Source organism: Apus apus, chromosome 14, assembly GCF_020740795.1.
Source record: "Apus apus isolate bApuApu2 chromosome 14, bApuApu2.pri.cur, whole genome shotgun sequence".
Taxonomy (NCBI): Eukaryota; Metazoa; Chordata; class Aves; order Apodiformes; family Apodidae; genus Apus; species Apus apus.
In genome coordinates, this window is record NC_067295.1 from 16,815,959 (window position 1) to 16,840,423 (window position 24,465).

At 43.7% G+C, this 24,465-nt stretch overlaps 2 protein-coding genes across 3 annotated transcripts in view; one reads left to right on the forward strand and one right to left on the reverse strand.

Annotated features, from left to right (window-relative positions):
• Positions 1-24,465, reverse strand: part of IFT140 (intraflagellar transport 140) — an 82,900-nt gene that overhangs the window by 18,360 nt on the left and 40,075 nt on the right. The window lies entirely within an intron of this gene.
• Positions 1,490-24,465, forward strand: part of TMEM204 (transmembrane protein 204) — a 32,752-nt gene continuing 9,776 nt past the window's right edge. The window contains exons 1-2 of the mRNA XM_051632096.1: positions 1,490-2,597; positions 16,699-16,854. Coding sequence (XP_051488056.1) covers positions 2,318-2,597; positions 16,699-16,854 — 436 coding nt within the window. The 5' untranslated portion in view covers positions 1,490-2,317. The remainder of the gene's footprint in view (positions 2,598-16,698; positions 16,855-24,465) is intronic.

The following is a 24,465-nucleotide window of genomic DNA, read 5'->3' on the forward strand; positions in this document are numbered from 1 at the left end:
CCTCCCCCCACACACACACTCTGGGATGAGGACCACAAAGCTCATGCGTCAAGACAAAGGACAAGAAGGGTTCTTCACTGATTAAGGTCCCGGGCAAAACAGACTCAACTTGGGGAAAAATAATAATTTAATTTTACACTAATCAAACACACACAGGACACAGACACACACAGAGCAGGGCTTGCATATGCTACCCCCCCCCCCCCCAAATGCACAGAGAAGAAGCAAAATTTGTACATTCAATTGCAATAGCTGAAAACTAATTATAGGGCACAGGAGCTTCATTGAAATATTTTCCACTCCTGTCAGCAACAAGTCCCAGAAAATAAAATGTTGCCTGTCAAAAAATTTCCAACAAGTTTTATGGGGTCAGAACAGATTTCTTGATTAGGGGCCAAGAAATTTAGCTGGCAAGACAGAACTGCTGTAAAATTAAATCAGTTTCTAATCTAATTTTACTAATCACACTGATGTGAACTCTTCTGCCAGCCCCTCAGGGCGGGGGTGCAGCTGTGCTGGTGCTGCAGGTGCTCTGTCACAGCTTGGCACTGCTCCCTCTCCAGGCTGTTGCCAAGACTGTCACACCTTCATTTCACAACATACTCTTTAAAACTACCTTGTCCAGTATTTTTTCAGCTTGGAGAGTTCTGACAGTCTCAGACCAAGGAAGGGCATAACCAGGGGTGATGATGTCCTGAGGAGCAGAATCTGCAGCCGGGCAGTGCCCGCCGGGGACAGCTGCAGGACCTGCCCTGGCAGCCGGTGGAAACCTCAACCAGCCAACAGCCATTTGGACAGCTGGCTCTGCAACACCCCTCTGGAAAAATCCATATTCAGGTTGAAACGTCCTCCACAACTCCTCTTTCATTCGTTTATTGGAGCTGCTCTCCTTGCAGCTCTTGCCGCACCAGCTCTGCACTCCCAGCTGGCTGTAGCGGGGTTGGCTCTGCGCCGCATTGGGGAACGTTATTAAGGCCCTTGCAGGGGGCTCTCCGCGCTCCGGGCGCAGGGGGATGCGGCGGGGCTGCTCAGAGCACCCCCAGAGCCTCCCCGCACACCTGGCCCTGGGGCTCCAGGCCCTGCCAACTCGGCCCAGCTGTACTGCAACCATTTGCAGCTTCAGTCACTCTGTGACACGTGCAGCTCCCTTTGCAAACACCCCAGATTTGTTCATTTATCAGGCTGAGAATCTCAATATGTCTTTTTTTTCTGCTGTGCCCCCTTCCACGGGATGGCAGCAAGGCCGCAGCCTTCGGCGGGCCCGCCCCCGCGCTGCCGTCAGGCCGCTCAGCAGCTAACCCCAATATTGTTTTGCTTTCAGCTAAAAGCGTCTCAAAGCCCTTCTCAAGCCGTTTCTGCAGATTTGATGCTTCCAGGCTTGAGGCTGGGGGACTCGCTGTTTTCCTTAAGCCCCAGCTCCCCTGCAGCAGCCCCACTTGGTGCTGTGGGGGGGGGCAGGCAGGCTGAGAGGGGAGAGGGGCTCTCCGGGGGAGGAGGTACAACTTTAGATGTCTCCATAGTCTTTTCCTTTCAGGAAACACATCCTGTTAATGTTTGACCGCTGTGGCAGTGGCTCTGTTTGTTGCAGTCTGACTACGCCCTGAGGCTCACCAAAAACAGCCACAAAAACAGCCGTTTCCTCTTGGAGAGCTGGGGGGGCCTTTTCCTCGCAGCAGTGGCTGTTCCCCCGTCCCTGCACTCGCAGCTCGGATCTTCAGAGGGACACAGCGGAGCAAACTCTTCAAGATACTCCAAGCTTGCAGAGTCCTTCCAGTCCAGCTTGGCTTTGAGAGAATGCCACTTGTCCCAGTTGGTGGGATACACTGAAGTTTGCAACTGAAAAAGAGGCTTTTGGAGCAGCCCACGTTGAGTCGGAGGCGCCAGCGAACTTGGCTCGCTTGACAAGCATCCCTGCCGCTGCACCCACAGCAGCTCAGGCTCTCCTGTCTTGAGACTGGATTCTTTTTGGATTCGCCTTGTCTCACAAGGAATGGACCTCCCTGTCATTCAGTTCATTGCAGGACTGGCATTACTTATCAAAGTGCAAGAAGGTGGATAAGCCAAAACTGGGAAGGACCTGAAAAAGCTTCTTTGTGTTCTTATTTTATGGAATTCTCCTACCTACCTCGCAAAAGTCTCATTTCCTTGATCAGAAACACCTCTGGAACTGACTTTGAGAATGAACGGTGATGTCCTCTAGCCCTTGGTAACATCACAGCAAGGCTGCCTCTGTTTCAAGTCCAAGTTCAATGTGCTGCAGCTGACTGAGACCTGGTGTCTTCTGCAAATAGAGACTGGCAGCAAGCGACAGTCAGATATGACTGTCCACAAACTGGTAGCCACAGCTGTGTTGGTAGCCCTGGTCTCACTTATTCTTAACAACGCAGCTGCCTTCACTCCCAACTGGGTCTACCAGACGCTGGAGGATGGGCGGAAGCGCAGCGTGGGGCTCTGGAAGATGTGTTGGCTGGCAGAGAAGAGCAGAGGAGGTGCAAGCACGAGTGCCAGGCATGGGAACGGGGAAGAGCGCGAGTGTGAAGCCCTGGGCTGGGGCTCAGAGGCAGCTGGGTTCCAGGAGTCACGCAGCACTGTCAAACGTAAGTTCCATCTCTTCTCTACTTACACTAGGTTGCTAATTGATACAGTGTACCTGGTCCCCAGGATTTTTATTGCCTCACAGAGCATCCTGAAGTGATTGTTAACCATCTGATTCTAAACATCTCTTAACATTCACCCCCAAATGAATTAATTTGGGAAACAAACAAAAAAAAAAGTTCACTAGTGAGGAACTAAACTCCTCCACCTCCCACACCAAAAGCAGTAATCTACACTGTGCTGTCTGGTTTGCACACTGTATGGAACAATGTACTTCGGAAAAATCACCTCTGAAGTGTATGTGTAAAGCTTGGAGACATCTGCTGCTCACTTCTCCTTCCTGGGTTCCTGCTGTGGGCAAATCCCTTCCTGCTCAATACATTAAACTGCCACCACAGTTGCTCTGTATACCATAACATTAAAACAAAGCAAAACACAAACAAGCAACAGAACAACCAAATAGCCACGCCGAGTTCTTTCTCCTTTCTGTTTACTTCTGTTGGAGGTGCCAGGAGTGGACAAAGACGGATTTAGTTTTGGTAAAAACATGTAAAATAGAGATCAGCCTTAATGCACATGACTATTCTTGGTGAAAAAACACAGTATACTGCTTGGGGAACATGCAAACCATTAAGCCTGGTGTTTCTCATTTTGCAAATCCACAGACTGACAGGATCTGAAGAACATGTACAGCTTAAACTGAGCTAGTTACATTTCTGGATAACATTAAACCTGTAAGCCAATGTTGAGGACCATAAAGCTGAATAATAAAAAAGTGCATCTTGCCACATTCATCATGTTAATGGTGAGACCCTGTGCTTGTTAATAAACTGCATCCTTCAGGGAACTGAATTTAACAGATGAAATGTCTACCAAGTTCATGCCCTGAGAGACACGAGGACTTTGCAGAGATTTGAACACAGCTCCAAATCAGCCCTGGTGCCTCTGAAGGGCAGCAGTGTTAATAGCATCAGTGCTTTCAGACAGTTGGTTTTTTTTCCCCATAGTTTAAACTGTGGAGAAAGAGCAAAATGCTCTGCTCCTCCTCCTCAAAGTCTGTTATGTCCCACAGGAGAGGAAAATACAGAAATATTAGAGGAATTTCTTTTTTAAAAAATGCTTTAACATGGACACATTCCATCCCATGTTTTCCAGGAAAATTATGCAGTAACTTTTTTTGTACATTTGTTAATATTAAACCTGCATAAATCACAAACAGAAAAACCCTAAACTGTTATGAAGGCCTAACCCTAACTTTCAGTTCTTTTTTACCTGAAAGAACTTTGGTAATGACAAATAATTAAAGAAAGGATTAGACTGCTAAAAAACTTCCTCGATGTTTATCTGTACTTTCATCACTGGAATCACTGCCCCAATCAATATTTATAAGCCATGTTCTATCTTGGCAAACATGCATTTATGAATTTAAAAGAACATGTTGTATATTCAACTGCTTGAATGAGCTCCTGCATATTGAAAGTGGCTCCTGCAGCATTTTAAACACACCAACTTGTATTTCTTGCTGTGCACAGGTCAGAAGAAGGGTGGTGCTCTCAAGTCTGGCACAGATGGGTCATTCACAGCAGACTTGTAGGTGCAGCAATTTATTTTGCCAAAGAGAAGCTAAATGTTATAGAAAATTTAAAAATTTCAAAGTAATAAGTATAGCATGATCAAGTCCCCAGAAGAATTTCCTAACAAACACCCTTAAAAATGTAAAGGAGGATTCTGAAGCCCAGTGACTCAATTTGTATAGGAATAAAGTATCCATTTGCTATTTAATCTGGGAGCAAATAGTAAGCAAAAGGCCAGTTCTGAATCTTTATGAAGCATTTAAAAGAAAATCTCACTTCTGCAGCTGTGCCATGACTAAGGAGGAAACAAATCTGTTGCACATATTTTTAAGACAAATTCATTTATAGGGATCATACACAGTCAATATGAGCCTGATTCTGCATTCAAGTTTTTGTAATTTTAAATAATTACTCTAGTAAGAAATGACATGTGGTTTCAGTAATAAATACAGCAACCCTCATCTGTCAGTTGGAGGCAAATACCAAACCTGTGTGTGTGGATGTACATTCACACATAGAAAAAACAAATTTCTGGACAAAGAAACTCCTTCATCAATTTTAAGAGTTAATATGTAGTATTTTGGATGCCATAAATAGAATAAATAGAAAATATGTTCTTCCAATAACAATGAGAAAAAGGCCATAATCACACTCGGATTGAAAAAATCACATATATGTATACACACACATAGAATTGGAGGCGAAAGATTGTTATCTCCCAGTTCAACAGAAAGACTGTGAAACCTTTGAGAATTTGCTTTTCCATATCCTGATGACTTCTGTACAGGTAACATGTAAAAACCAGCCAACTAAATGCAGTACTCTAAGCAGGCTCCCTCACTGGCAGAGAAGCACACTTTAAAACAATTTGTCACTGACTTTCACTGACCTCTCTTTCCCCCACTGAAATAATTGGCAAAGCTCCTTTTCAGGAGGCACAGCAAAGCTGGGCTGTTTTTTCTCTCTTCATGTATACAGCTCATGCAAAATGATTTGCTACAAGAATTATGGAAGCAGCTCATTGTGTCAGGACTTATGTGTGCTGAAACTAAAAATAAACTAAAGCAAAATAAAACAAATAATAATAGAAGTTTTGCATATTTTGAGTAAAAGTCATAGTAAATGATCTGTCAAAAGATCACCAAGGGAATGAACAGAAAATCACTGTGATGGAGCACGTCTGCCAAAAGCCTCTCCAGAGACCCAAGTCAAATTCCATACCAGGTACCTCTGTGACCCAATTCCCCACTAACAGGACATCTGTGTGAATTATTTCATCCTAACACAAACCACTGCAGCAAGAGGAACAATAAGTTGTTTTGCATTCAAATCCTACGATGTAAACATTACACAGCGTCAGTGAAGAAGTGCTGATACAAATAACAAGTGACATAAAAGACTAGGGAGGTTTATTAATGCTGCAGCAAAGAGGCACCATGAGAAAAAAAAATATTAGAAACAGGAAAAAACTAAGAAACCCAGGGATAGGATTAAATGCTATTAAAATTATTATATGGAAACGAAGCCTCTTGCTGTGAACTATTTCAACAAGGCACAACACCAGCAAGGAGGGTGACTTTGTTCCCAGGGGAAAGCACCTCAACTCTGTTCTTCAGGCTCAGGCCTCACTGTTCCTGGCAGGGGGAGACCTCAGACCCTGCCTTTTGTCTTGATCCACTTATTCTTTCTCTCCTCACTGTGCAGTCCTGCACCCTTCTTTCTAAAAAGCTTCTGTGAGGCAGTTCAAATGATTAACAGAAAGAAAATACCTGGGGTTTGGAATGGAAGGGTTGCAGGGTGTAGGATGAGTTTTTGGTGTGGTTGCTTTGCTGTTGGAGTAAGCAGCAGTGTCAGGAGTCCAAGCACAAGGGAGTGACACAAGTGTGATGTGGGTGAGGGAGCAAAAAACCCGAAAGTTTTTCTAAGATGGGTAAACCACTACATACAAACTTAAAGGCCTCAGCAAGAACTCAGATAGCACGTCCCCTCTTCAAAACACCTGAAGAAAGCCTAACCAGGTTGCCTTGCTCTCATGTCATCTGAGTGAGGGCAAAGAAATTTGCCAAAGCTTATGGAGATGCAGTTTCAGAGCTGTTGCAAAATTCTGGAAGATTATGCCCCTGCCTGTATCTCTTCAACCTTCAAAAACAGACCACATGTAGCAGAAGCTTACACTTAGGGAGATCTTGGGTAGGCCAGCGTGTCTTGAGTACTCAACACTCATCTTTGTGCTCACTCGCACCAGCTGGCACCAAGAGCTGCAGCTCCCAGCAGGAGCCAGAACACACAGCTCCACCACCAGGGATGCCCTCTCAGAGCAAACCAGACCTGCTCAAAGCCACCAGTACCTGTGCCCTGGCCCAGCACCAGGCCAGCAATGCTGGGCTGTGCTGTGGTGTGTGAATGCACCAGATTACTCAGAAGCATCTCAGATATTTTTAACCACTCTGTGCAGTACAAACATGCCCTTAAGCCCTACTGTGCTACAAGGCTATCTGTGGGTGGACAGACGGACCTGATTTATTCATTAGCCAAGGTCACAGTCTGTCCCTTTTTGTCTAAAGAACACTACAAACAATGTGGAAAAGCAGGAATAGGGAGGGGACTAAAAAGATAATAAAACTTTGCTTGGTTTTTGGGCTCCAGAAGATACAATGAAAATCCCAACGGTGGGAAGCTGTGGGCTGCCTAGAGCAGGAGAACTCCTCAATTGTCCTTCACCCAGGGACATGTATCTAGTGCCACAGTATAGAGACTGTGTGTGACTGCCCTAGGGACCAAACATAAACACCTGTCCAGCCTAGTGTCGGATTGATGCCAGCACACGTAGACACTGAAACGTGGTGGTTGAGACAGGACGCTGCTCCATGAGGGAACGAGAAGTGGGCATTTGCTGGCAGCAGCAACAGTTCACCAGAATGCCCACGCCCTCTGCATTTACACGGATTTCCCATATCCACAACTTTCTCTGGAATTTGGCTGCATGGAGGCCAGGCTGGGTCAAGCAGCTGGGCACGGTGCGGACATGTTACTTTTTCAATATATACAGGTCAAGAAAAGAGGCCTGTTTCAAGTGGAGAAGACAGAACTACCATCACATTAGAAAAAAGACCAACCCTGTATTAAATACATGGTAGCCTGGTGAACTGCTCAGACTGCTACACAGAGATGGAGGCAGTGAAGCCAGCTGACAACAGGGTGCTTCTTATTTCCCCTCCTAACAGCTGTAGCCTGCTCAATACCTACACAAGTGAAATCACTAATTTAACAGTAGAGGCCAATGGAGGTGAATTATAAAATTTCTGGCTCTTCCAAATAGTTAGTGCTAATTTTAATGTGGATTTTACTGTGTTGTGCACTTATTTTGGAAAAGTTCAAAACTTTTCCAGATTCAGGATAAGAAAATGAACTTAATACATGTTTCAGTGCAGTACCTTCATATGCACTGCACAGAAATATTATCAGAGAAATCAATGTTTGATTACTCTCACTGTTTATACTTGGAACTCAAAATATGAAGTGTGAAAATGGCCTTGTAGCTTTCAAAAATGCCAGATTAGATGCATTTATTGCAGTCATCAACATGGAATGCCCTACTGATGCTTATAAATGGACAAACCATAAAACGTAGAACAGCTCAACAGGACCTCTGTACAGCCTTGTCTGTTAGAACTGATCACTGTAGAGAAATGTCCTCAATGTTTGAAAGGTCCCCATCATTTAGCCACAAGCACTTCTCTTCAAAATAGTTGATGTAGCTGTCTTCACTCCAAATGTAACTGAGGCTATGAAAAAAATAAACCCAAGCAACCATGTTCTTCTCTCACCAAAGAAGATCTGTATGCCTTTCAAATGCAATATTCACCTATCAACTTTCATGCTCAGATGAGCTCAGTCATAAAGTTCCAAAATAACCTAATGGGATGGAGAATGTCACCAGTTTGTCACATAGGCACATTCTTTTAATTGTTCCAGAAGAGATTGCTTTCTGCTCCTTTTTTAATTATTACTTTGAAGTGGAAAAGTATAAATTCCATTCTTCAGAAAGCTACCCAGGAAATGAAACCAAGCAAAAGTAGTGACTGTTCTCATTTTTAAGATACCTACCCAGCAACAGAATCTGGTCCTTTTAGTCAGACATGCAAACAATATCCTCATATGGAAAGGGTACAAGCTGATGAAGAAAAATGTAGATTCAGCTCCATTTCATTTTGGAGAAATTAGTGTCTATTCAGATCATCAAAATATATCTGTATCACAGATGCCGTGCTTTAATTAAATCTTCCTGCAGTCTCAGTCATGCAAAGGTGTACTTAGATACTGCCAGCATTTGTTTCGGTTTGTTTCACAAATACCTTTAAAGTGTTTTGATATATTCCATAATTTACACTCCAAAAAAACCACTCAAGAGGTTAACAACATAACTATCACGAATTTAAATCAACAGAAGAAATTAAGTGTCAAAAGATTTTCTGAATAGAGCACAAGTTTGGGAGATGTAGCATGATGCTGGCTGTCAATAAATAATCATAGGATCGTAGAATGGTTTGGGTTGGACAGGACCTTAAAGATCACCTAGTTCCAACCCCCCTGCATAGGCAGGGACACCTCATACTAGACCAGATTGCTCCAAGTCCCATCCAACCAGCCCTTGAAGACCCACAACTTCCCTGGGCAACCTGTTCCAGTGTCTCACCACCCTCACAGTAAAGATTTTTTTCCTAATGTCTAACCTAAATCTCCCCTCTTCCAGTTTAAAACCATTACCCCTTGTCCTGTCACTACACACCCTGGTAAAAAGCCCCTTTCAAGCTTTCCTGGAGTCCCTTCAGGCACTGGAAGCTGCTCTAAGGTCTCCCTGGAGCCTTCTCTTCTCCAGGCTGAACACCTCAGCTCTCCCAGCCTGTCTCCAGAGCAGAGCCACTCCAGCCCTTGGATCTCCTTTGTGGCCTCCTCTGGACTCACTCCAAGAGCTCCATGTCCTTCCTGTTTTGAGGGCTCCAGAATTGGACACAGTACTCTAGGTGGGGTCTCATAAGTGCAGAGTAGAGGGGCACTACAGTGATTGGCATTACAGTGATTGTATTGATTGTCAGTATTACTGTAACAAGAAGTGCTGAAGCTCCTATGTCTGCGTTGTAAAATGAAGCCTATTTGTACTCTGCATTTTCACAGTGCTCTTGCTATTCAAGGCACAGCTTCAGCTGATTTCCGTGTCAGCTGTGGCTGCAGCTTCTGCACATCTGATCTTTGTTGACAATGTTGACATCCAAAACAAGAGGAACATACCATTAGTTGCCAAAGTTTGGCTGAAGTAGATTTTTTTAGAATTCTAAAAAAGCGGGGTTTTTTTCTAAAATTGTTCATTATTACAGAATTCAGTTCTGCAGGCTGGAACTCGACTTCATTTGCAGCAAGCCCGTGATTAGGAGTTAGCCGGAGAGAAGTTAAACACAGAGCTGGTCAAAATGGCCCCAAGGCAGCTTTTTTGCAAAGGTCTGTTCCATGTGTTGAAGGAATCAGTGCTCCCATGAAAAAAAAACACTCTAATTCTATTTAGGTAGAAGATTACTATGCTGGCTTTTCCCAAAGTTTGGATGCTTGGCTGTAGTCCCTGTAACGTGTTTTTTAAAAGTTACTCTGGCTGGTACCACAGCAGCTGGATGACCACAGGCAGAGACTGTAGTTATCCTTGTGGCATATCCACTGCTTGGTGACAACCGAGCCACGATGCGATGGACATGCCTGGCACTGCTGGGCTTTCAGAGGATGTAGTTGTCAGGTGTGGTTCTGCTAAGGCACCAAACACTGACTTCTCAGACTGCCTACTGGAGTGAATATTAAGAGAGCAGCAGGAGATATATCCCTTATCTCAGGATAACACCTCAGGAACATGTCGAGTTCCAGAGGAAAACCATGTACTCAAAATCTCATTATTGAATTAGAGAAAATCTAATTACTGACCGTTCCACACACTGACCTAGTTAGATTAAATTTTAACAGCAAAAAATGACCTCAGCCTGCAGACACCCAGACCAAGAAGACGAAGTCCAATGAAGTTACAAGCAACTGAAAATGGGTTCTTACAAAAATAAGTGAAGCAATTTCAGCATAAGAAGCGTTACCAGTTCCAACCATAATGATGTAGAAATCTCTATTTTGGAAATACAACAATTTATCCTCCTTTGCAGAATAAAGCAAAGTATGAACATTAAGCATTTATTAAGACAGGCAGGTACACCTCTGAGTGTGGACAACAAGTGATGCATGGGACAGCAATGTGCCCTTGTGGCCAAGAGAGACAACAGTATCCTGGGATGTATGAAGAACAGTGTGGCCAGCAGGTCAAGGGAGGTTCTCCTCCCCCTCTACTCTGCCCTGGTGAGACCTCATCTGGAGTGTTGTGTCCAGTTGTGGGCTCCCCAGTTCAATAGGGACAGAGAGATGCTGGAAAGAGTCCAAGGGAGGCTACGAGGATGATGAAGGGACTGGAACATCTGTCTGATGAAGAAAGGCTGAGAGACCTGGGGCTGTTTAGACTGGAGAAGACTGAGAGGCGACCTGATTAATGTCTATGAATATCAGCAGGGTGGGTGTCAAGAATGGGTCCGTTTCTTCTCAGTGGTGCCTGTGATAGGACAAGGGGACACGGCACCAAGTGACAACGCAGGAAGTTCCACCTCAATGTGAGGAGAAACTTCTTTCCTGTGAGGGTGACAGAGCCCTGGGACAGGCTGCCTAGAGAGCTTGTGGAGTCTCCTTCTCTGGAGACCTTCAAGACCCATCTGGAAATGTTCCTGTGTGACCTGCCCTGGGTGTTCCTGCTGCAGCAGGGGGGTTGGACTTGATGATCTTCAGAGGTCCCTTCCAACCCCTGTGATTCTATGAAACTCATCTCATAGGTGAAGTTCAGGAGACAGGTGACATTAACAATAATGAGTTCAAAACAAAAAAAGGTGAGACATCGAAAAAACAAAATGTGTCATGACAGTCTTAACCATTAAGACTCTATTGTCTAACTCAAATGCCACCAGAAATTTTGCCATGAACCTCTTGTTTCACAAATTATGGCCAGTATAAAACATTCTGCAGAAGTTATTAAGTCTGCAATGGCCATGGATGGTTACAAGGGGAGCATGGCTATGGTAAATGAAGCAGAAGTGTCTGAAATGGTTAACAGATGATCTTCAATTCATACTAATTACAAAGTCTATAGAAAACACATCCGAACGGACTGAGGCTGGCTACGGAGGCATTTCCGGTTTATATAGAATTTAAAATAGCAACCTGCAGAGTAAAAGAGCACAAAGGTAAACACTAAATTTCACAGCTCTCATAAAAACTATATTGCAGCCAATTTTAGAAGAGATGAGAAATACTTATTCCTGGACTGAGCAGTCATTCAAGCGAGACAGGAGCTTTGTGGCCTGGCCTTCCTCAACACAATTTACATCTTCAGTGTCTTTGGGTCAGGCACTGAAGAAATGCTTTGAAATTGCACACTCAGTTCCCTTTGTTCCTCAGTGTTGTCCATTGGCTGTCCCCAGTAAAAGTCCAGAGCTGCTTTCCACAGGTAGCCCCTTTTTGGGGTGGTAGGTTTCATGTTGCAGAAGCTCAGCTTAGGGTTGTGTATCACGCAGAATCATCATGGTTGGAAAAGACCTCTATGATCACCAAGTCCAACCATCAACCCAGGAAAACCCACTATGCTCACTAGAGTATGTCCTGAAGTGCCACATCTACGTGTTTTTTTAATCTCTCCAGGGATGGTGACTCCACCACCTCCCTGGGCAGCCCATTCCAGTGCCTGACCACTCTTTCAGTAAATAAATTCTTCCTAATATCCAATCTGATCCTCCTTGGGTGCAACTTCAGGCCATTTTCTCTAGTCCTATCATTATTCACTTGGGAGCAGAGGTCAACACTCACCTCACTACAACCTCCTTTCAGGGTAGCTGTAGAGGGCCATAAGGTCTGCCCTCAGCATCCTTTCCTCCAAACTAAGCCATCCCAGTTCCTTCAGCCTCTCATCAGACTTGTTCTCTTAGACCCTTCACCAGCTAGGCAGCTCTTCTCTGGACAAAACAGAATTACAAGTGCTGAGCTGACAACATGTGAAGTTACAAGGGCCCTGAGCAGGAAACCAGTCATCTACAGGGTGGCACTTTGTGACTGAATATGATTCAACTCCACAGCAAGAAGAATGGAGTTTCTAAGAGTTACACGTTATTAAGTTTGATTTTTTTCCCTCTGCGAAAGAGGCATCATTACAATTGTAAACAAAACCCGAAATATAACAGATCATACATTAAACCTGTTACAATAAAACAACAATATCCTAATATGACATATGGTAGGGCACTCAAGTCTTATAGCTTATTCCATAAAAATAACTGTCTTAACATTTAATGGAATCATACCCACTGCTTCCTCATTCTACCTGTCATCAGGCCAAGGCCAGCAAGCAATCATAGAACCACTGCTTACAGACTAAATTATTACGAATTCTCCTGTAATTCAATTGAATCACAAACATAAACATACTATTTTTAGTATATTCATGGAATCATAGAATAGTTAAGGTTGGAAAAAACTTTAAAGATTATCAAGTCCAACCATCCACCCCTACAACCCCTGACAACTAAAGCATCTTATGAAACGCCATGTCCACCCATTTTCTGAGCAACTCCAGGGACGGTGCTTCCACCACCTCCCTGGGCAGCCTGTTCCAAGGCCTCACCACTCTTTCTGGAAAGAATTTTTCTCTAATATCCAATCTAAACCTCCCCTGGTGCAACTTGACCTCATTTCTTCTTGTCCTGTCACCTTCAGCAGGTCACTAGGGAGAAGAATGCAACAGCCACCTCATATGCTAGATAAAAAATCATTTATGGCAAAGCAAAAAAATAAAATAGTTGAAAATACACAGTTAAGTGTTAAAAAGAAGTCATGAATACCAGTAAAGGCAAAAAGTTGGTGTTTCTTTCAATGTCAATGGGCAGGATGTATTTCTGGGAGAAACTTCAGACATTTCGAAGATAATAATAATACAGGCTTTTCTTTTTTAAGCTCCTGGATACTATATACAGACAGGGCAACAGAATTAATTATGGCAGTAAACCAACTATTTTTTTCATCTGACACTACAGTTAGCTCTGTCAACAAATTAAAGCACTTTAATAACTATAGCTGCAAGCCTGCTCTGTACTTCCCCTTGGAAAGTCATTACTATCTCTTCAGCAAGCACTGGCCCTCAAAATAGTACAGAAGTCCATTGAAGTGGAAAAACAGAAGAACACTCCAGATGCTCCAAGTTTTACTGGTGCTTACAAAGCTCAGACACCTAAGTATGATTCTGGTATCAGCCAACATGCTTCACAACCTGTAAGCATTCAACATGGCAAGAGATCTAAATGCTCCCAGCACTAGAAAAGACAACTTTAAAAGCTAAAAAACTTTGAGCAAAGTATTTTTGGGTTTAGTTAAATAATTTTCCTCTCTGGTCAGAGATTAACTCACTAGGAAATTGTATGTTATCTTGTACGCTACCTAGTATGTTATCTTCTAAATATATGTTCAGTGAGAAAAAGTTTAATGGAGTGTGGTTCTTAACTAACTTTTTCATATACAATACCATTTTTTATTAATTCTTAATTAAATAATGAGTTGTTACTTGGAACACTGGAAGATAAAGATGACCTGCGAGGGGAAAGTAAAGGGAAAACTTATTTTTATGACTCTAAAAAGTAGGCCAGACTTAATGAATACCACAATGAAGTTTCCTCTTGCTTGTTTATATCACGTTTTATTTTCTGCACTTCCTAGCAGCCTCCCTGGAAGATCAGGAATAAATTCAGGTGATCAGTACACCCACTCAACATAACCAATTAATTTACTTGTGAAAATCCAGTGAATATTCATATCCAGAGTCTTTCCTTTTCTAATATATGCCAACTTAAACACTGAGCTACTTCTATTGCAGAATAGCTGTGACATATTAGCAAAAGATGTTGAACTGGCACAATGATATTTACAAACCCCACCTTTGGCTAGAGAGGAAGGAAAAGGATAAAAACAGGACATCCATCGGGTTATCAGGAAAAAAAGCCTAACTAAAAGTACCCAACTTTGCAATTAATATATTCCATTCAATACCCAGCTGACACACTTCAGTCAGGTCTCTAGCCAAGACCCCAGATATCTGTGGTCAGGAATAATTTCTGCATTTGTTTTTTATGTTTAATAGAGAATCACAGAATATCTTGAGTCAGAGGGGCCCCATAATGATCAAGTCCAACTCCCTACTCCTCAAAGGACTACCTAAAAATAAGCCATATGACTAAGACCATCCTTCAAACACTCCTTGGACTCTGACAGGCTTGATGCCGTGATCATTTCCCTGGGGAGCCTGTTCCAGTGATCAACAACACTCTCAGTGAAGAACCTTTTCCTCATGTCCAATCTGAACCTCCCTTGATGCAGCTTCATTCCATTTCCTTGTGTCCTGTCCCTGGTCACCAGGGAGAGGAGACCAGCACCTCCCCCTCCATCGCCCCCTTTGAGGAAGGTGTAGACTGCAATGAGGTCACCCCTCAGTGATGAGGTCTCCCCTCAGCCTTCTCTTCTCCAAGCTGAACAAGCACCTCAGCTGCTCTTCATAAGTCTTGCCCTTTCACAACCTTGGTCACCTTCCTTGGGCCCACTGGCATTGTGTTATGTCCTTCTTGTATTGAGGTGCCCCAACCTGTGCCCAGCTGGGGCCACACCAGGGCAGCAGAGTGGGACTGTCACCTCCCTCAGCCACAGGAGATGGGGTGCTTGGTCCACCCCAGGACACAGCTGGCTCTTCTGGCTGCCAGGCCACACTGGGGTGCCTGACCTTGCTTCCAAGTTTGGACACTTCCCTTTTCTGCGGAAGTTCTAGAAGAAGATCCCTGTTCAACCAAGCCTGCCTTCTGCCCCACCTGCATGACTTCCAGCACTTTGGAATTGCCTGCTCCTGCACTCTTGAGAGATGTGACCAGTGTTCATGGACCCCAATACTGTCAAAAGCAGATTCCCAGGGGACCCTATTAACGAACTCCTTCAGCAGCCCAAAGTTTGCTCTCCTCACACTGGCTGAAGCTTTGCTGGCAGCTTTCCTCCTGTCCCCAGTGATTTGAATCTCTACTCTTCATGGTCACTGTGACCAAGACAGCCACCAATCACCACTTCGGCCACAAGTCTCTCTCTTTTTACACACCACAAGTCCAGGAAGGCATATTTCCTAGTCAGCTCTTTCAGTACCTCAACCAAGAAGGTGTCTTCAACATACTTCAGATACTTCCTGGACCTGTTTGTGTCCACTGTATGATATGCCCAGTTGATGTCTGGGAAGGTAAATCACCCACAAGGGCAGCTGGTGTAGGGATATCCCTCAATTCCTTGCAGAACAATTCAGCAGTGTCATTGTCCTGGCTGGGTGGCTAATAGCAGACTCCCACAACAACATCCACTAATCAATATATAAACCAACATTTTATATATATATATATATATATGTATGTATGTATGTAACTTTTTGCTTATACGTGTAAATTATGCCATTACACTTCATTCAGAACAAGCATTGACATCTTCCTTGCAACTATTTCCCTCATTACACGGATAAAAAGAAATACCAGGGCCTTTCCAGTGCATCCAAAAGGTTAACAATGTTACAAGAAGGCAAAGTTCAGAATCCTCTACACAAAGCTCCCTTAAACCAGTAAGATGTCAGCATTAACCTCCACAAGATGTTTTCTAGGACAATACAGATGGACTGTGTGAAAAAGAAATTCAGGGTGTTATATGTCCTGGGGATGATTATTATTATTTCAGGGCCTTGACAAGCTATTGATGAACTAAGGTTCCATTTCAGTCAGTGCCACAAATGCAAAACAAACACCATTCCTGCCCCAGACAATTCTGGCTACTGATTATAGGTAGAACCTTCACAGGGCTAAAATCAAGTAGCTCCAGCAGGCCACCCATGGAAATGAGCTGCTTGTTTCACAGAAGCTTGTTTTGCACTGAAGGGATTGGGTGTGACTAAAGATTCATAGAATCACAGAATCCCAGACTGGTTTGGGTTGGAAGGGACCTTAAAGATCATCTAGTTCCACCCCACTGCATGAGCAGGGACACCTCCCACTGGATCAAGTTGCTCCAAGCCCCATCCAACCTGCCCTTGAACACTTCCAGGCATGGGGCAGCTACAGCTTCTCTGGGCAACCTGGGCCAGCATCTCACCAGCCTCAAAGGAAATAACTTTTTCCTAATGGCTAAGCTGAATCTCCCCTCCTTAAGCTTCAGAACACATCCTGAAGAAAATCTTTTCTTCATCAGAGCACAGGGAATGTCATTAGAGCAAGAGACTGCTGGGAGGAGGATCCATGTCTGAGAATCATTTTCTATGGAGTGACAAATACTACATCCCTGTTCAGCCAGGGTTTTCTTGTTCCTTGTTTTATGCCATTTAACTTTGTGCTTCCTTCTGCTGTTTCCCTAGTGCAGTTTGACATGATGCGTGCTTGCAACCTCATCGCCACCGTTGCTCTGACTGCTGGCCAGCTCATCTTCGTCCTAGGCCTGATGGAGTTACCCATCATTTCTCAGGATACCCAGTGGTGGGAGGAGGCCATAGCTGCTGTCTTCCAACTTGCCAGTAAGTCCAGTTCTTTTTACTGAGAGAAAAATACTTAGTCTCTATTAAATCCATGTGGAATAGTCTTTCAAGAAAGACTTTATAAGTTTTTCAAGTGACAAAATAGTGAGAAGGTCTAAATCTAAAAGTAGGCTCATTGTCTTTTAAAAGCTTTTCCCATAAGATTCTGCAACACGTGAACAGAAGCTTTTATCCAGGATATATGAGTCTTCTGCCAACCAAGAAAAACAAGCCTTTATTATTTCCTCTGAAACCAGGAAGGCAAACATGAAAGAAATAAACTGGAAGCAATGTAATCCCACAATTTAGGTGGGATAAAATATACCAGAGGAGCTGTTTGAGAGCACAGCAGAATGGCCAAGCACATTTTTGAAGTCTTACTCAAACATGATTATTTGCTTTTAGCGAACTGAATTTTACTCAGTGACCATGAGCTGGATTTTGACAGGCAGATACATCTGCAATGTAGCAAAGAAAGCTAGAGTCAGTTCATGACATTGACTTCTATAAGCAAAATTCCCACAGTAATTCTCGTGGACACAGACTATACAGAAATGAATGAGGAAAGAAGGAAATGGTTTTATCACAATTCCATACTCACAGCAGTAGCAACAAACCACAACCATTTTGCAATAATACCTTTCTTTACTACATGAAATAAGTCACTCAATATTTTGCAATAATACCTTTCTTTACTACATGAAATAAGTCACTCGATATTCATTACACCTAGAGTCCCATCCTATAAAATATCCATATGCATGAAAACTTTCTCAATGAAGTACAACACTGTGGCTGGTTACAAGATCAGATTAAAAATATGCCATTATTACTAATGCAAACTACAGGTTATAATAAAATAACATAATTTTATGTTAACTTTTAATTTCTAGTTTAAAAACTCAGAATATTTAGAACGGTATAAACCTACTGAGACCTCAGCTTTACACTGTTGCAAGATCAGAATCTAGCCTGGGTCACTTAAATAGGGTCCTGACAGCAATAAACATGCATTAAGGACAATGTACCTGAAATCCAAACAAGAGGAAGAGACTGCAGAGGTTCTGTGACTCTCCAAGCATCTGATCCAGATTCCAGGTGCAATGAGACCCTCCAGCATCAGTCAGAGCTACCAAGAGACAGATAGCTTTGCCCTAACAAGAGCTCCCTACAGCCTCTTCATGTACCCCATGGACACCTCCTGGACACTTCTCCCTGATCCCCAGTGTGATGCCTGCTTTGCTCTTGCTCCCTCTCATCCTTCCCAAAACTCGACACGTCTGTTATTCCCAGAGAGGAAATGCATTCCGGCCCCATTTAGATGTGTTGATTCATTGACAAACAGCACAGTGGACAGCCATGTGCCTTTCTTCTATCAGGGCTGCTAATTTTAGACTGGGATTTTTTTATTTATTTTGTTTTTTTCCCTGTGCTGGAGTCTGTTTTAAATACAGCCAGAGAGAGACTGAAGGGCGCCAGGATATCCCGGCACAGGAGAAGGAAATGCCTGCTATTACCTGTTATGCAAGCTGAACCTTGAAATCCCCAGAGCTGGGAGGGGAGAAGAAGAGAAAAGCCAGAGTCAGAATTATTAACAAAACACTAATGAGAATGGCTGAAGAAGCTGTTGAATCAAGGAGTTCATCTGCCCGCCTGTGCTCAAAAGGTGTGAAGAGACAGATCTGGCAGCTGGTGACAGTAACACAGACATTGTGCTCTATGAGTCAAAGGTCTCCCACCTGCAGGAATAATGCTTTGTCGGCTATCCCTGCCCCCCAGCCCAGCCTCCTCTGCTGTCACACTCTCCTGCACTGTTATCAGATGGTTTGCTGCCTTGCAGCAGGTAACAGGAGATTCTTTTACATCTCGTTATCTTAAGGAAAGTTTTCTATTTAAACAAAAATTCCTTCCTGCTATCCAGAACAACCAGCCTTCAGAAATGTATACTTTTGAAAAAACAGGAGTCATCATATATCTGCCATGATCCCAACATAAAATAGACTTCTTGGGAGACCTCCCTAGTTTCCCAAGACAGTGGTACATCAGCTGCTGACTGCCTGGGTCTGTGCCCACAGGACAGACAGTTCAGAGCACACTTACACTGACCAAAGAGGCCGTTTCCTCTTTCACACAACCCAACATGTGCTCTATAAAGTTGAGCCACTCAAACTGGCCACAAAAATCAGCTCCATCCACTAAATTCTCTGGATTTGGCCCAGGCAACAGCCTTTTATATTTTATTTTGTGGCTGAAATGTCTTTGATATCAGGCAAGACGTGTAACTGTGAGCAAGTCCAGCATTTCTCTTGCTCTGATGAAGGATTGCTGCTAGAGACCAAGATTTCTTTCTTGAAGAGGAACAAAGTGGCTGTCCCTTACCCTATCAGCCACAGGTAATACTCAGCCTCTGAGCCTCCACTCCGAGATGGCAGTCTCTCATCTCTTTTCAAAGCAAAGTAGCAATATGAGGCAAAATATGAGAACAGTGGATACAAAGCTTGTATTTAAAAGCACTTTGTCCATGCAAAACAGCCCAAGAGAAAAACAGCAAGAAAACAGCACTGTGGAGCTCTCCCCTACTTCACTTTAAGGGTTAAAACCCATGTACTTTAGGCCAGACAGATCATTTGTGTGAGAAGGCCAAACAATACTGAAGAATCTACATACTTAGATCTTACTAAATATTTCTTCAGTACAGGCTGGATAATTTCTATTTATTACATTTTCAAATATGCTACTGAAAACAAAAGCACCCACTTCCTTTTCAAAATCCAAATGGTCTGGAGAATTGTGCTGCAATTCCTTATCCTGTCAGTAAAGTGAAAAAAATACTCTTGAATCATGTCCCCTCTAATTCCAACTTGGTTTTGATCTCTAATTTTCATGCTGGACTATGCCAACAAAGGATGAAAAGAACTGCAATGGTCACTGGTAGAAGAAAATCTAATATTCTGGAGGAAGACTTGAGTAGATGGCTCAAAATCCCTAAGTCAATCTACAATTTACTTATTTTTAGTCAGAGTAACATTACATGTGGGTTTCATTACAGTTTCCCAAGGTCTGAACAGAACTTCTTTTTTGTTTTAGAAAACAAAGTGTACTAAGTATTATATTCCAAACCCTATCACAAGTTCAAATCAACCATTTCTGATCCCACCAGAGCTTGTGATGGCTCCAGGCTCCACTGGTTTTCCCCTTCTGCCACCTGCACACGCACTTGAGAGCTGTTCCAAAAGGATGGACCTCTCATAGAAAATCAAGCCCCAGGAAGCAAAGAGGAAGGAAAGAAGAGAGGAAACAGCATTGCTCCTGGGACAGCAACGGGATTCACACAGCGCCAGAGCTCCACAACCTCACACCTCCCCATTAACAGGAAAGCGAGCTGTTTGCTTTGGAAAAGGCGCATGGTGAAAATGGAACCAGCCTCATACGTGGAATTTTGTGTCAACTCTCAGAAATTTCCCTCTAGAGGGAGGTTTTCTGGTTGTTTGTTTTGTTTTGTTTTTTTTCCAAGGAACTGTTACAAACTCAATGTGCTGAATATAGGATGAGTAATAGTTGACAGAAGAGCAGCTGGGAAAGGGAAATCCATCCTAACAAGATAGAGAGTAAAGAGCACTTCAGAGAATATTACACTACAACAAGCAGGAACCTGCTACACTGGACCAGACCTTAAGGGAGTCTAGCCAAGATCTTTTCAGAGACTTTAAATTAATAATGTTAGAAACATAACATAGAAGATCTGGGGTAAAACATTCCTTACATTAGATCTCATCCTAGTTTCTGAAAGTCTAAGATTGTAATAAACCCAAATCATAGTTATTCATATTCTTGCCGATCCATTTTCAGCAGTAAATTACTTTAATACTTAATATCCTGAAGGTGAGAAAATTTTGTATTCCCACTGAGCCTGTCAGTTACAGTCAAAGAAACTACAATCTCACTTCTCAAATTTCCAGCATTGCATTCCAGCTTTTCCTGCTCTGGCTTTCTACTAACAGTGTATTTCACTTCAGACCCTTAACGCATCACAGCAAATCTGGATTCAATGTACTCTCATTTCTGTACTACTAAACCCAAATCAAACAATTGTTCGACCATTTACCTTCTCCTTTCTGGGTAGTGTCAATTTAGATTGGTCATTATCCAGAAAATCTTAATGCAGAACAGACCAGCAAAGCAGCCATTGGAGACAACAGCTGAAGATATTCACGATAGCAATATGATTCTGATTTCTGTATTACTTCCTTCCACCTTTCCTTCACAACATGCTCAAGTCAGATCTCTCTAAGATGAAATCTATGGAGCTGGAAAACTAATACTTCCTGAAAAGGAAGCAAATAAATGAGACACTGTAAATAACCTAAAAATCCTAACAAAAAGAGAACTTGACTGCTTGATTTTTCCATTATTTCACATTTTCTTTCACCTCAGTGCCAAATTTACTTGTTCTTTATGTGGACTGCAAAACTCACAAGAAAATTATCTTGGGTTTGTATGTTTGCAAAATGAACCACATTTGCAAGGATCTTAAAACATGGAAGCCTATCCCACTTATTTTGCCTGAAATGAGGTTCAATAAGGATAAGCGTAGGGTCATGCACCTGGGGAGAAGAATCCCAGGCACCAATATAGGTGAGGGGTGGACATGCTGGAAAGCAGTTCAGAGGAGAAGGATCTGGGAGTCCGCGTAGACAGTGAATGATCCATGAGCCAGGAATGTGCCGTTGTGGCCAAGAAGGTCAATGGAATCCTGGGGTGCATGAGGAAGAGTGTGGCCAGTAGGTTGAGAGAGGTCATCCTGCCCCTCTGCTCTGCCCTGGTGAGGCCACACCTGGAGAACTGGGACCAGATCTGGGCTCCCCAGTTCAGGAGAGACAAAGAACTGCTGGAGAGTCCAAGGGAGGGTGACAAAGATGACTGGGGGGTTGGAGTATCTCCCTGATGACGAAAGGCCAAGGGAGCTGGGACTGTTCAGCCTGGACAGGAGAAGGCTGAGAGGAGGCCTTGTTAACACCTCTAAGTATCTAAAGGTGGCTGCAAGGAGGATGGAGCCAGACTCTGCTCAGCAGTGCTCAGGGACAGGACGAGGGGCAATGGGCACAAGATGGAACAGGGGAAGTTTCATTTAAATATGAGAAAAAACTACTTTCCTGTGAGTGCAACAGAGCCCTGGGACAGGCTGCCCAGGGGGGCTGTGGAGTCCCCTTCTCTGAAGATATTCAAACCTACCTGGATGCAGCCCTGTGGGATCTTCTCCAGGAGATCCTGCTTTAGCAGGAGAGTTGGACTAGATGAGCTCTGGAGGTCCCTTCCAATTCTGACAGTTCTGTGGTTTTGTGAAATGGCAAACTGGGAAGGCTGGTAGCTCACAAGAAGCACACTGAAGTCTTCAACTGATTTAAGTGCAGCAGGGAGAAAATCTGCCTGCATTCTTCATGTCTAGATACTGATACAAGTAGCAGGAGCTTTGTTGTAGCATCTCAATGTCAAGAGCATCTATTCTGACTAGAAATGTGGTAACAAAGAAGGCCAATGGCATCCTGGGGTGCATTAGAAAGGGTGTGGTTAGTCGGTCAAGAGAGGTTCTCCTCCCCCTCTGTTCTGCATTGGTGAGGCCGCATCTGGAATATTGTGTCCAGTTCTGGGCCCCTCAGTTGAGGAAGGACAGGGAACTGCTGGAAAGAGTCCAGGGCAGAGCCACAAAGATGATTAAGGGAGTGGAACATCTCCCTGATGAGGAAAGGCTGAGGGAGCTGGGTCTCTTTAGTTTGGAGAAAAGGAGACTGAGGGGTGACCTCATCAATGTTTACAAATAAGTAAAGGGTGAGTGTCAAGAAGATGGAGTTAAGCTTTTTTCAGTGATGACCAGTGATAGGACAAGGAGTAATGGATACAAATTGGAGCATAGGAGGTTTAAGGTGAATATCAGAAAAAAATTTTTTACTGTGAGAGTGACAGAGCACTGGAACAGGCTGCCCAGAGAGGTTGTGGAGTCTCCTTCACTGGAGACATTCAAAACCCTCCTGGACGCATTCCTGTGTGATGTACTCTAGGTGACCCTGCTCTGGCAGGGGGGTTGGACTAGATGATCTTTCAAGGTCCCTTCCAATCCCTAGGATTCTAGGATTCTATGATTCTATGATTCTAAATAGATTACCAGATATCATTTGGATATGCAAGTGTAAGTAAAATACTTAGGACTGACAGTGTTAGAGATGCAGTAATGCAGAAAGAAGCATGTGAAAAAGTTCTTCAACTCAAATATTCACTTTATTGCTTATGAACATGCATGTCATCAGCAAGTTTGCTGATGACACTAAACTGGGAGGTGTGGCTGACACACCAGAAGGCTGTGCTGCCATTCAGCAAGACCTAGATAGGCTGGAGAGTTGGGCAGGGAGAAACTTGGTGAAATTCAACAGGGGCAAGTGTAGAGTCTTGCATCTGGGGAAGAACAACCCCATGTACCAGTACAGGTTGGGGGCTGACCTGCTGGAGAGCAGTGTAGGAGAAAGGGACCTGGGGGTCCTGGTAGACAGGAGGATGACCATGAGCCAGCAGTGTGCCCTTGTAGCCAAGAAGGCCAGTGGCATCCTGGGGTGGATTAGAAAGGCTGTGGTTAGTAGGTCAAGGGAGGTTCTCCTCCCCCTCTATTCTGCCTTGGTGAGGCTGCAGCTGGAATATTGTGTCCAGTTCTGGGCCCCTCAGTTCAAGAAGGACAGGGAACTGCTTGAAAGAGTTCAGCGCAGAGCCACAAAGATGATGAAGGGAGTGGAACATCTCCCTGTTGAGGAAAAGCTGAGGGAGCTGGGTCTCTTTAGCTTGGAGGAGGCTGAGGGGCGACCTCATCAGTGTTTACAAATATGTAAGGGGCGAGTGTCAGGAGAACAGAGCCAGGCTTTGTTCAGTGATGTCCAGTGATAGGACAAGGGGCAATGGGTGCAAACTGGAACATAGGAGGTTCCATGTAAACATCAGAAAAACTTCTTTTCTGTGAGAGTAACAGAGCCCTGGGACAGGCTGCCCAGAGAGGTTGTGGAGTCTTCTTCACTGGAGACATTCAAAACCCGCCTGGACATGTTCCTGCGTGATGTGCTCTTGGTGACCCTGCTCTGGCAGGGGGGTTGGACTAGATGATCTTTCGAGGTCCTTTCCAACCCCTAAGATTCTGTGATTCTGTGATAATAGATATACATGGAGATGCTTCCTAAAAAAGTTCTGAACTGAGTTGCCTAGCTAGATCCTGAGTTGCCCAGCTAGATCCACAGTATGCAGCTCTTACCGTTTGATGCATTAGGAGACGGACAGAGTACTTGAAAAATGGAAGCAGGAGATGACCACTGAAACTCCCAGGAGGATCACTTGCCAATGTCTGCTTCTCTCTGCAGAAGTTGTTTTTCTCAGGCTGACAAGAACTCTTACCTGGCTCCAATTTGAAGTTTACTGGGTTCAAAAGCAGAGCTTTCATTGCCTCTGAATCCAACGTGCCAAGCAATGTATGCAGATGACTTTCAATGTGAAAGTCTGCAGATTTATCTTTTTATAAGCAGCTGCTCAACAGAAATTATGTCTAATTCACCAGGAATGCTTTCAACCTTGAGGCCAAGG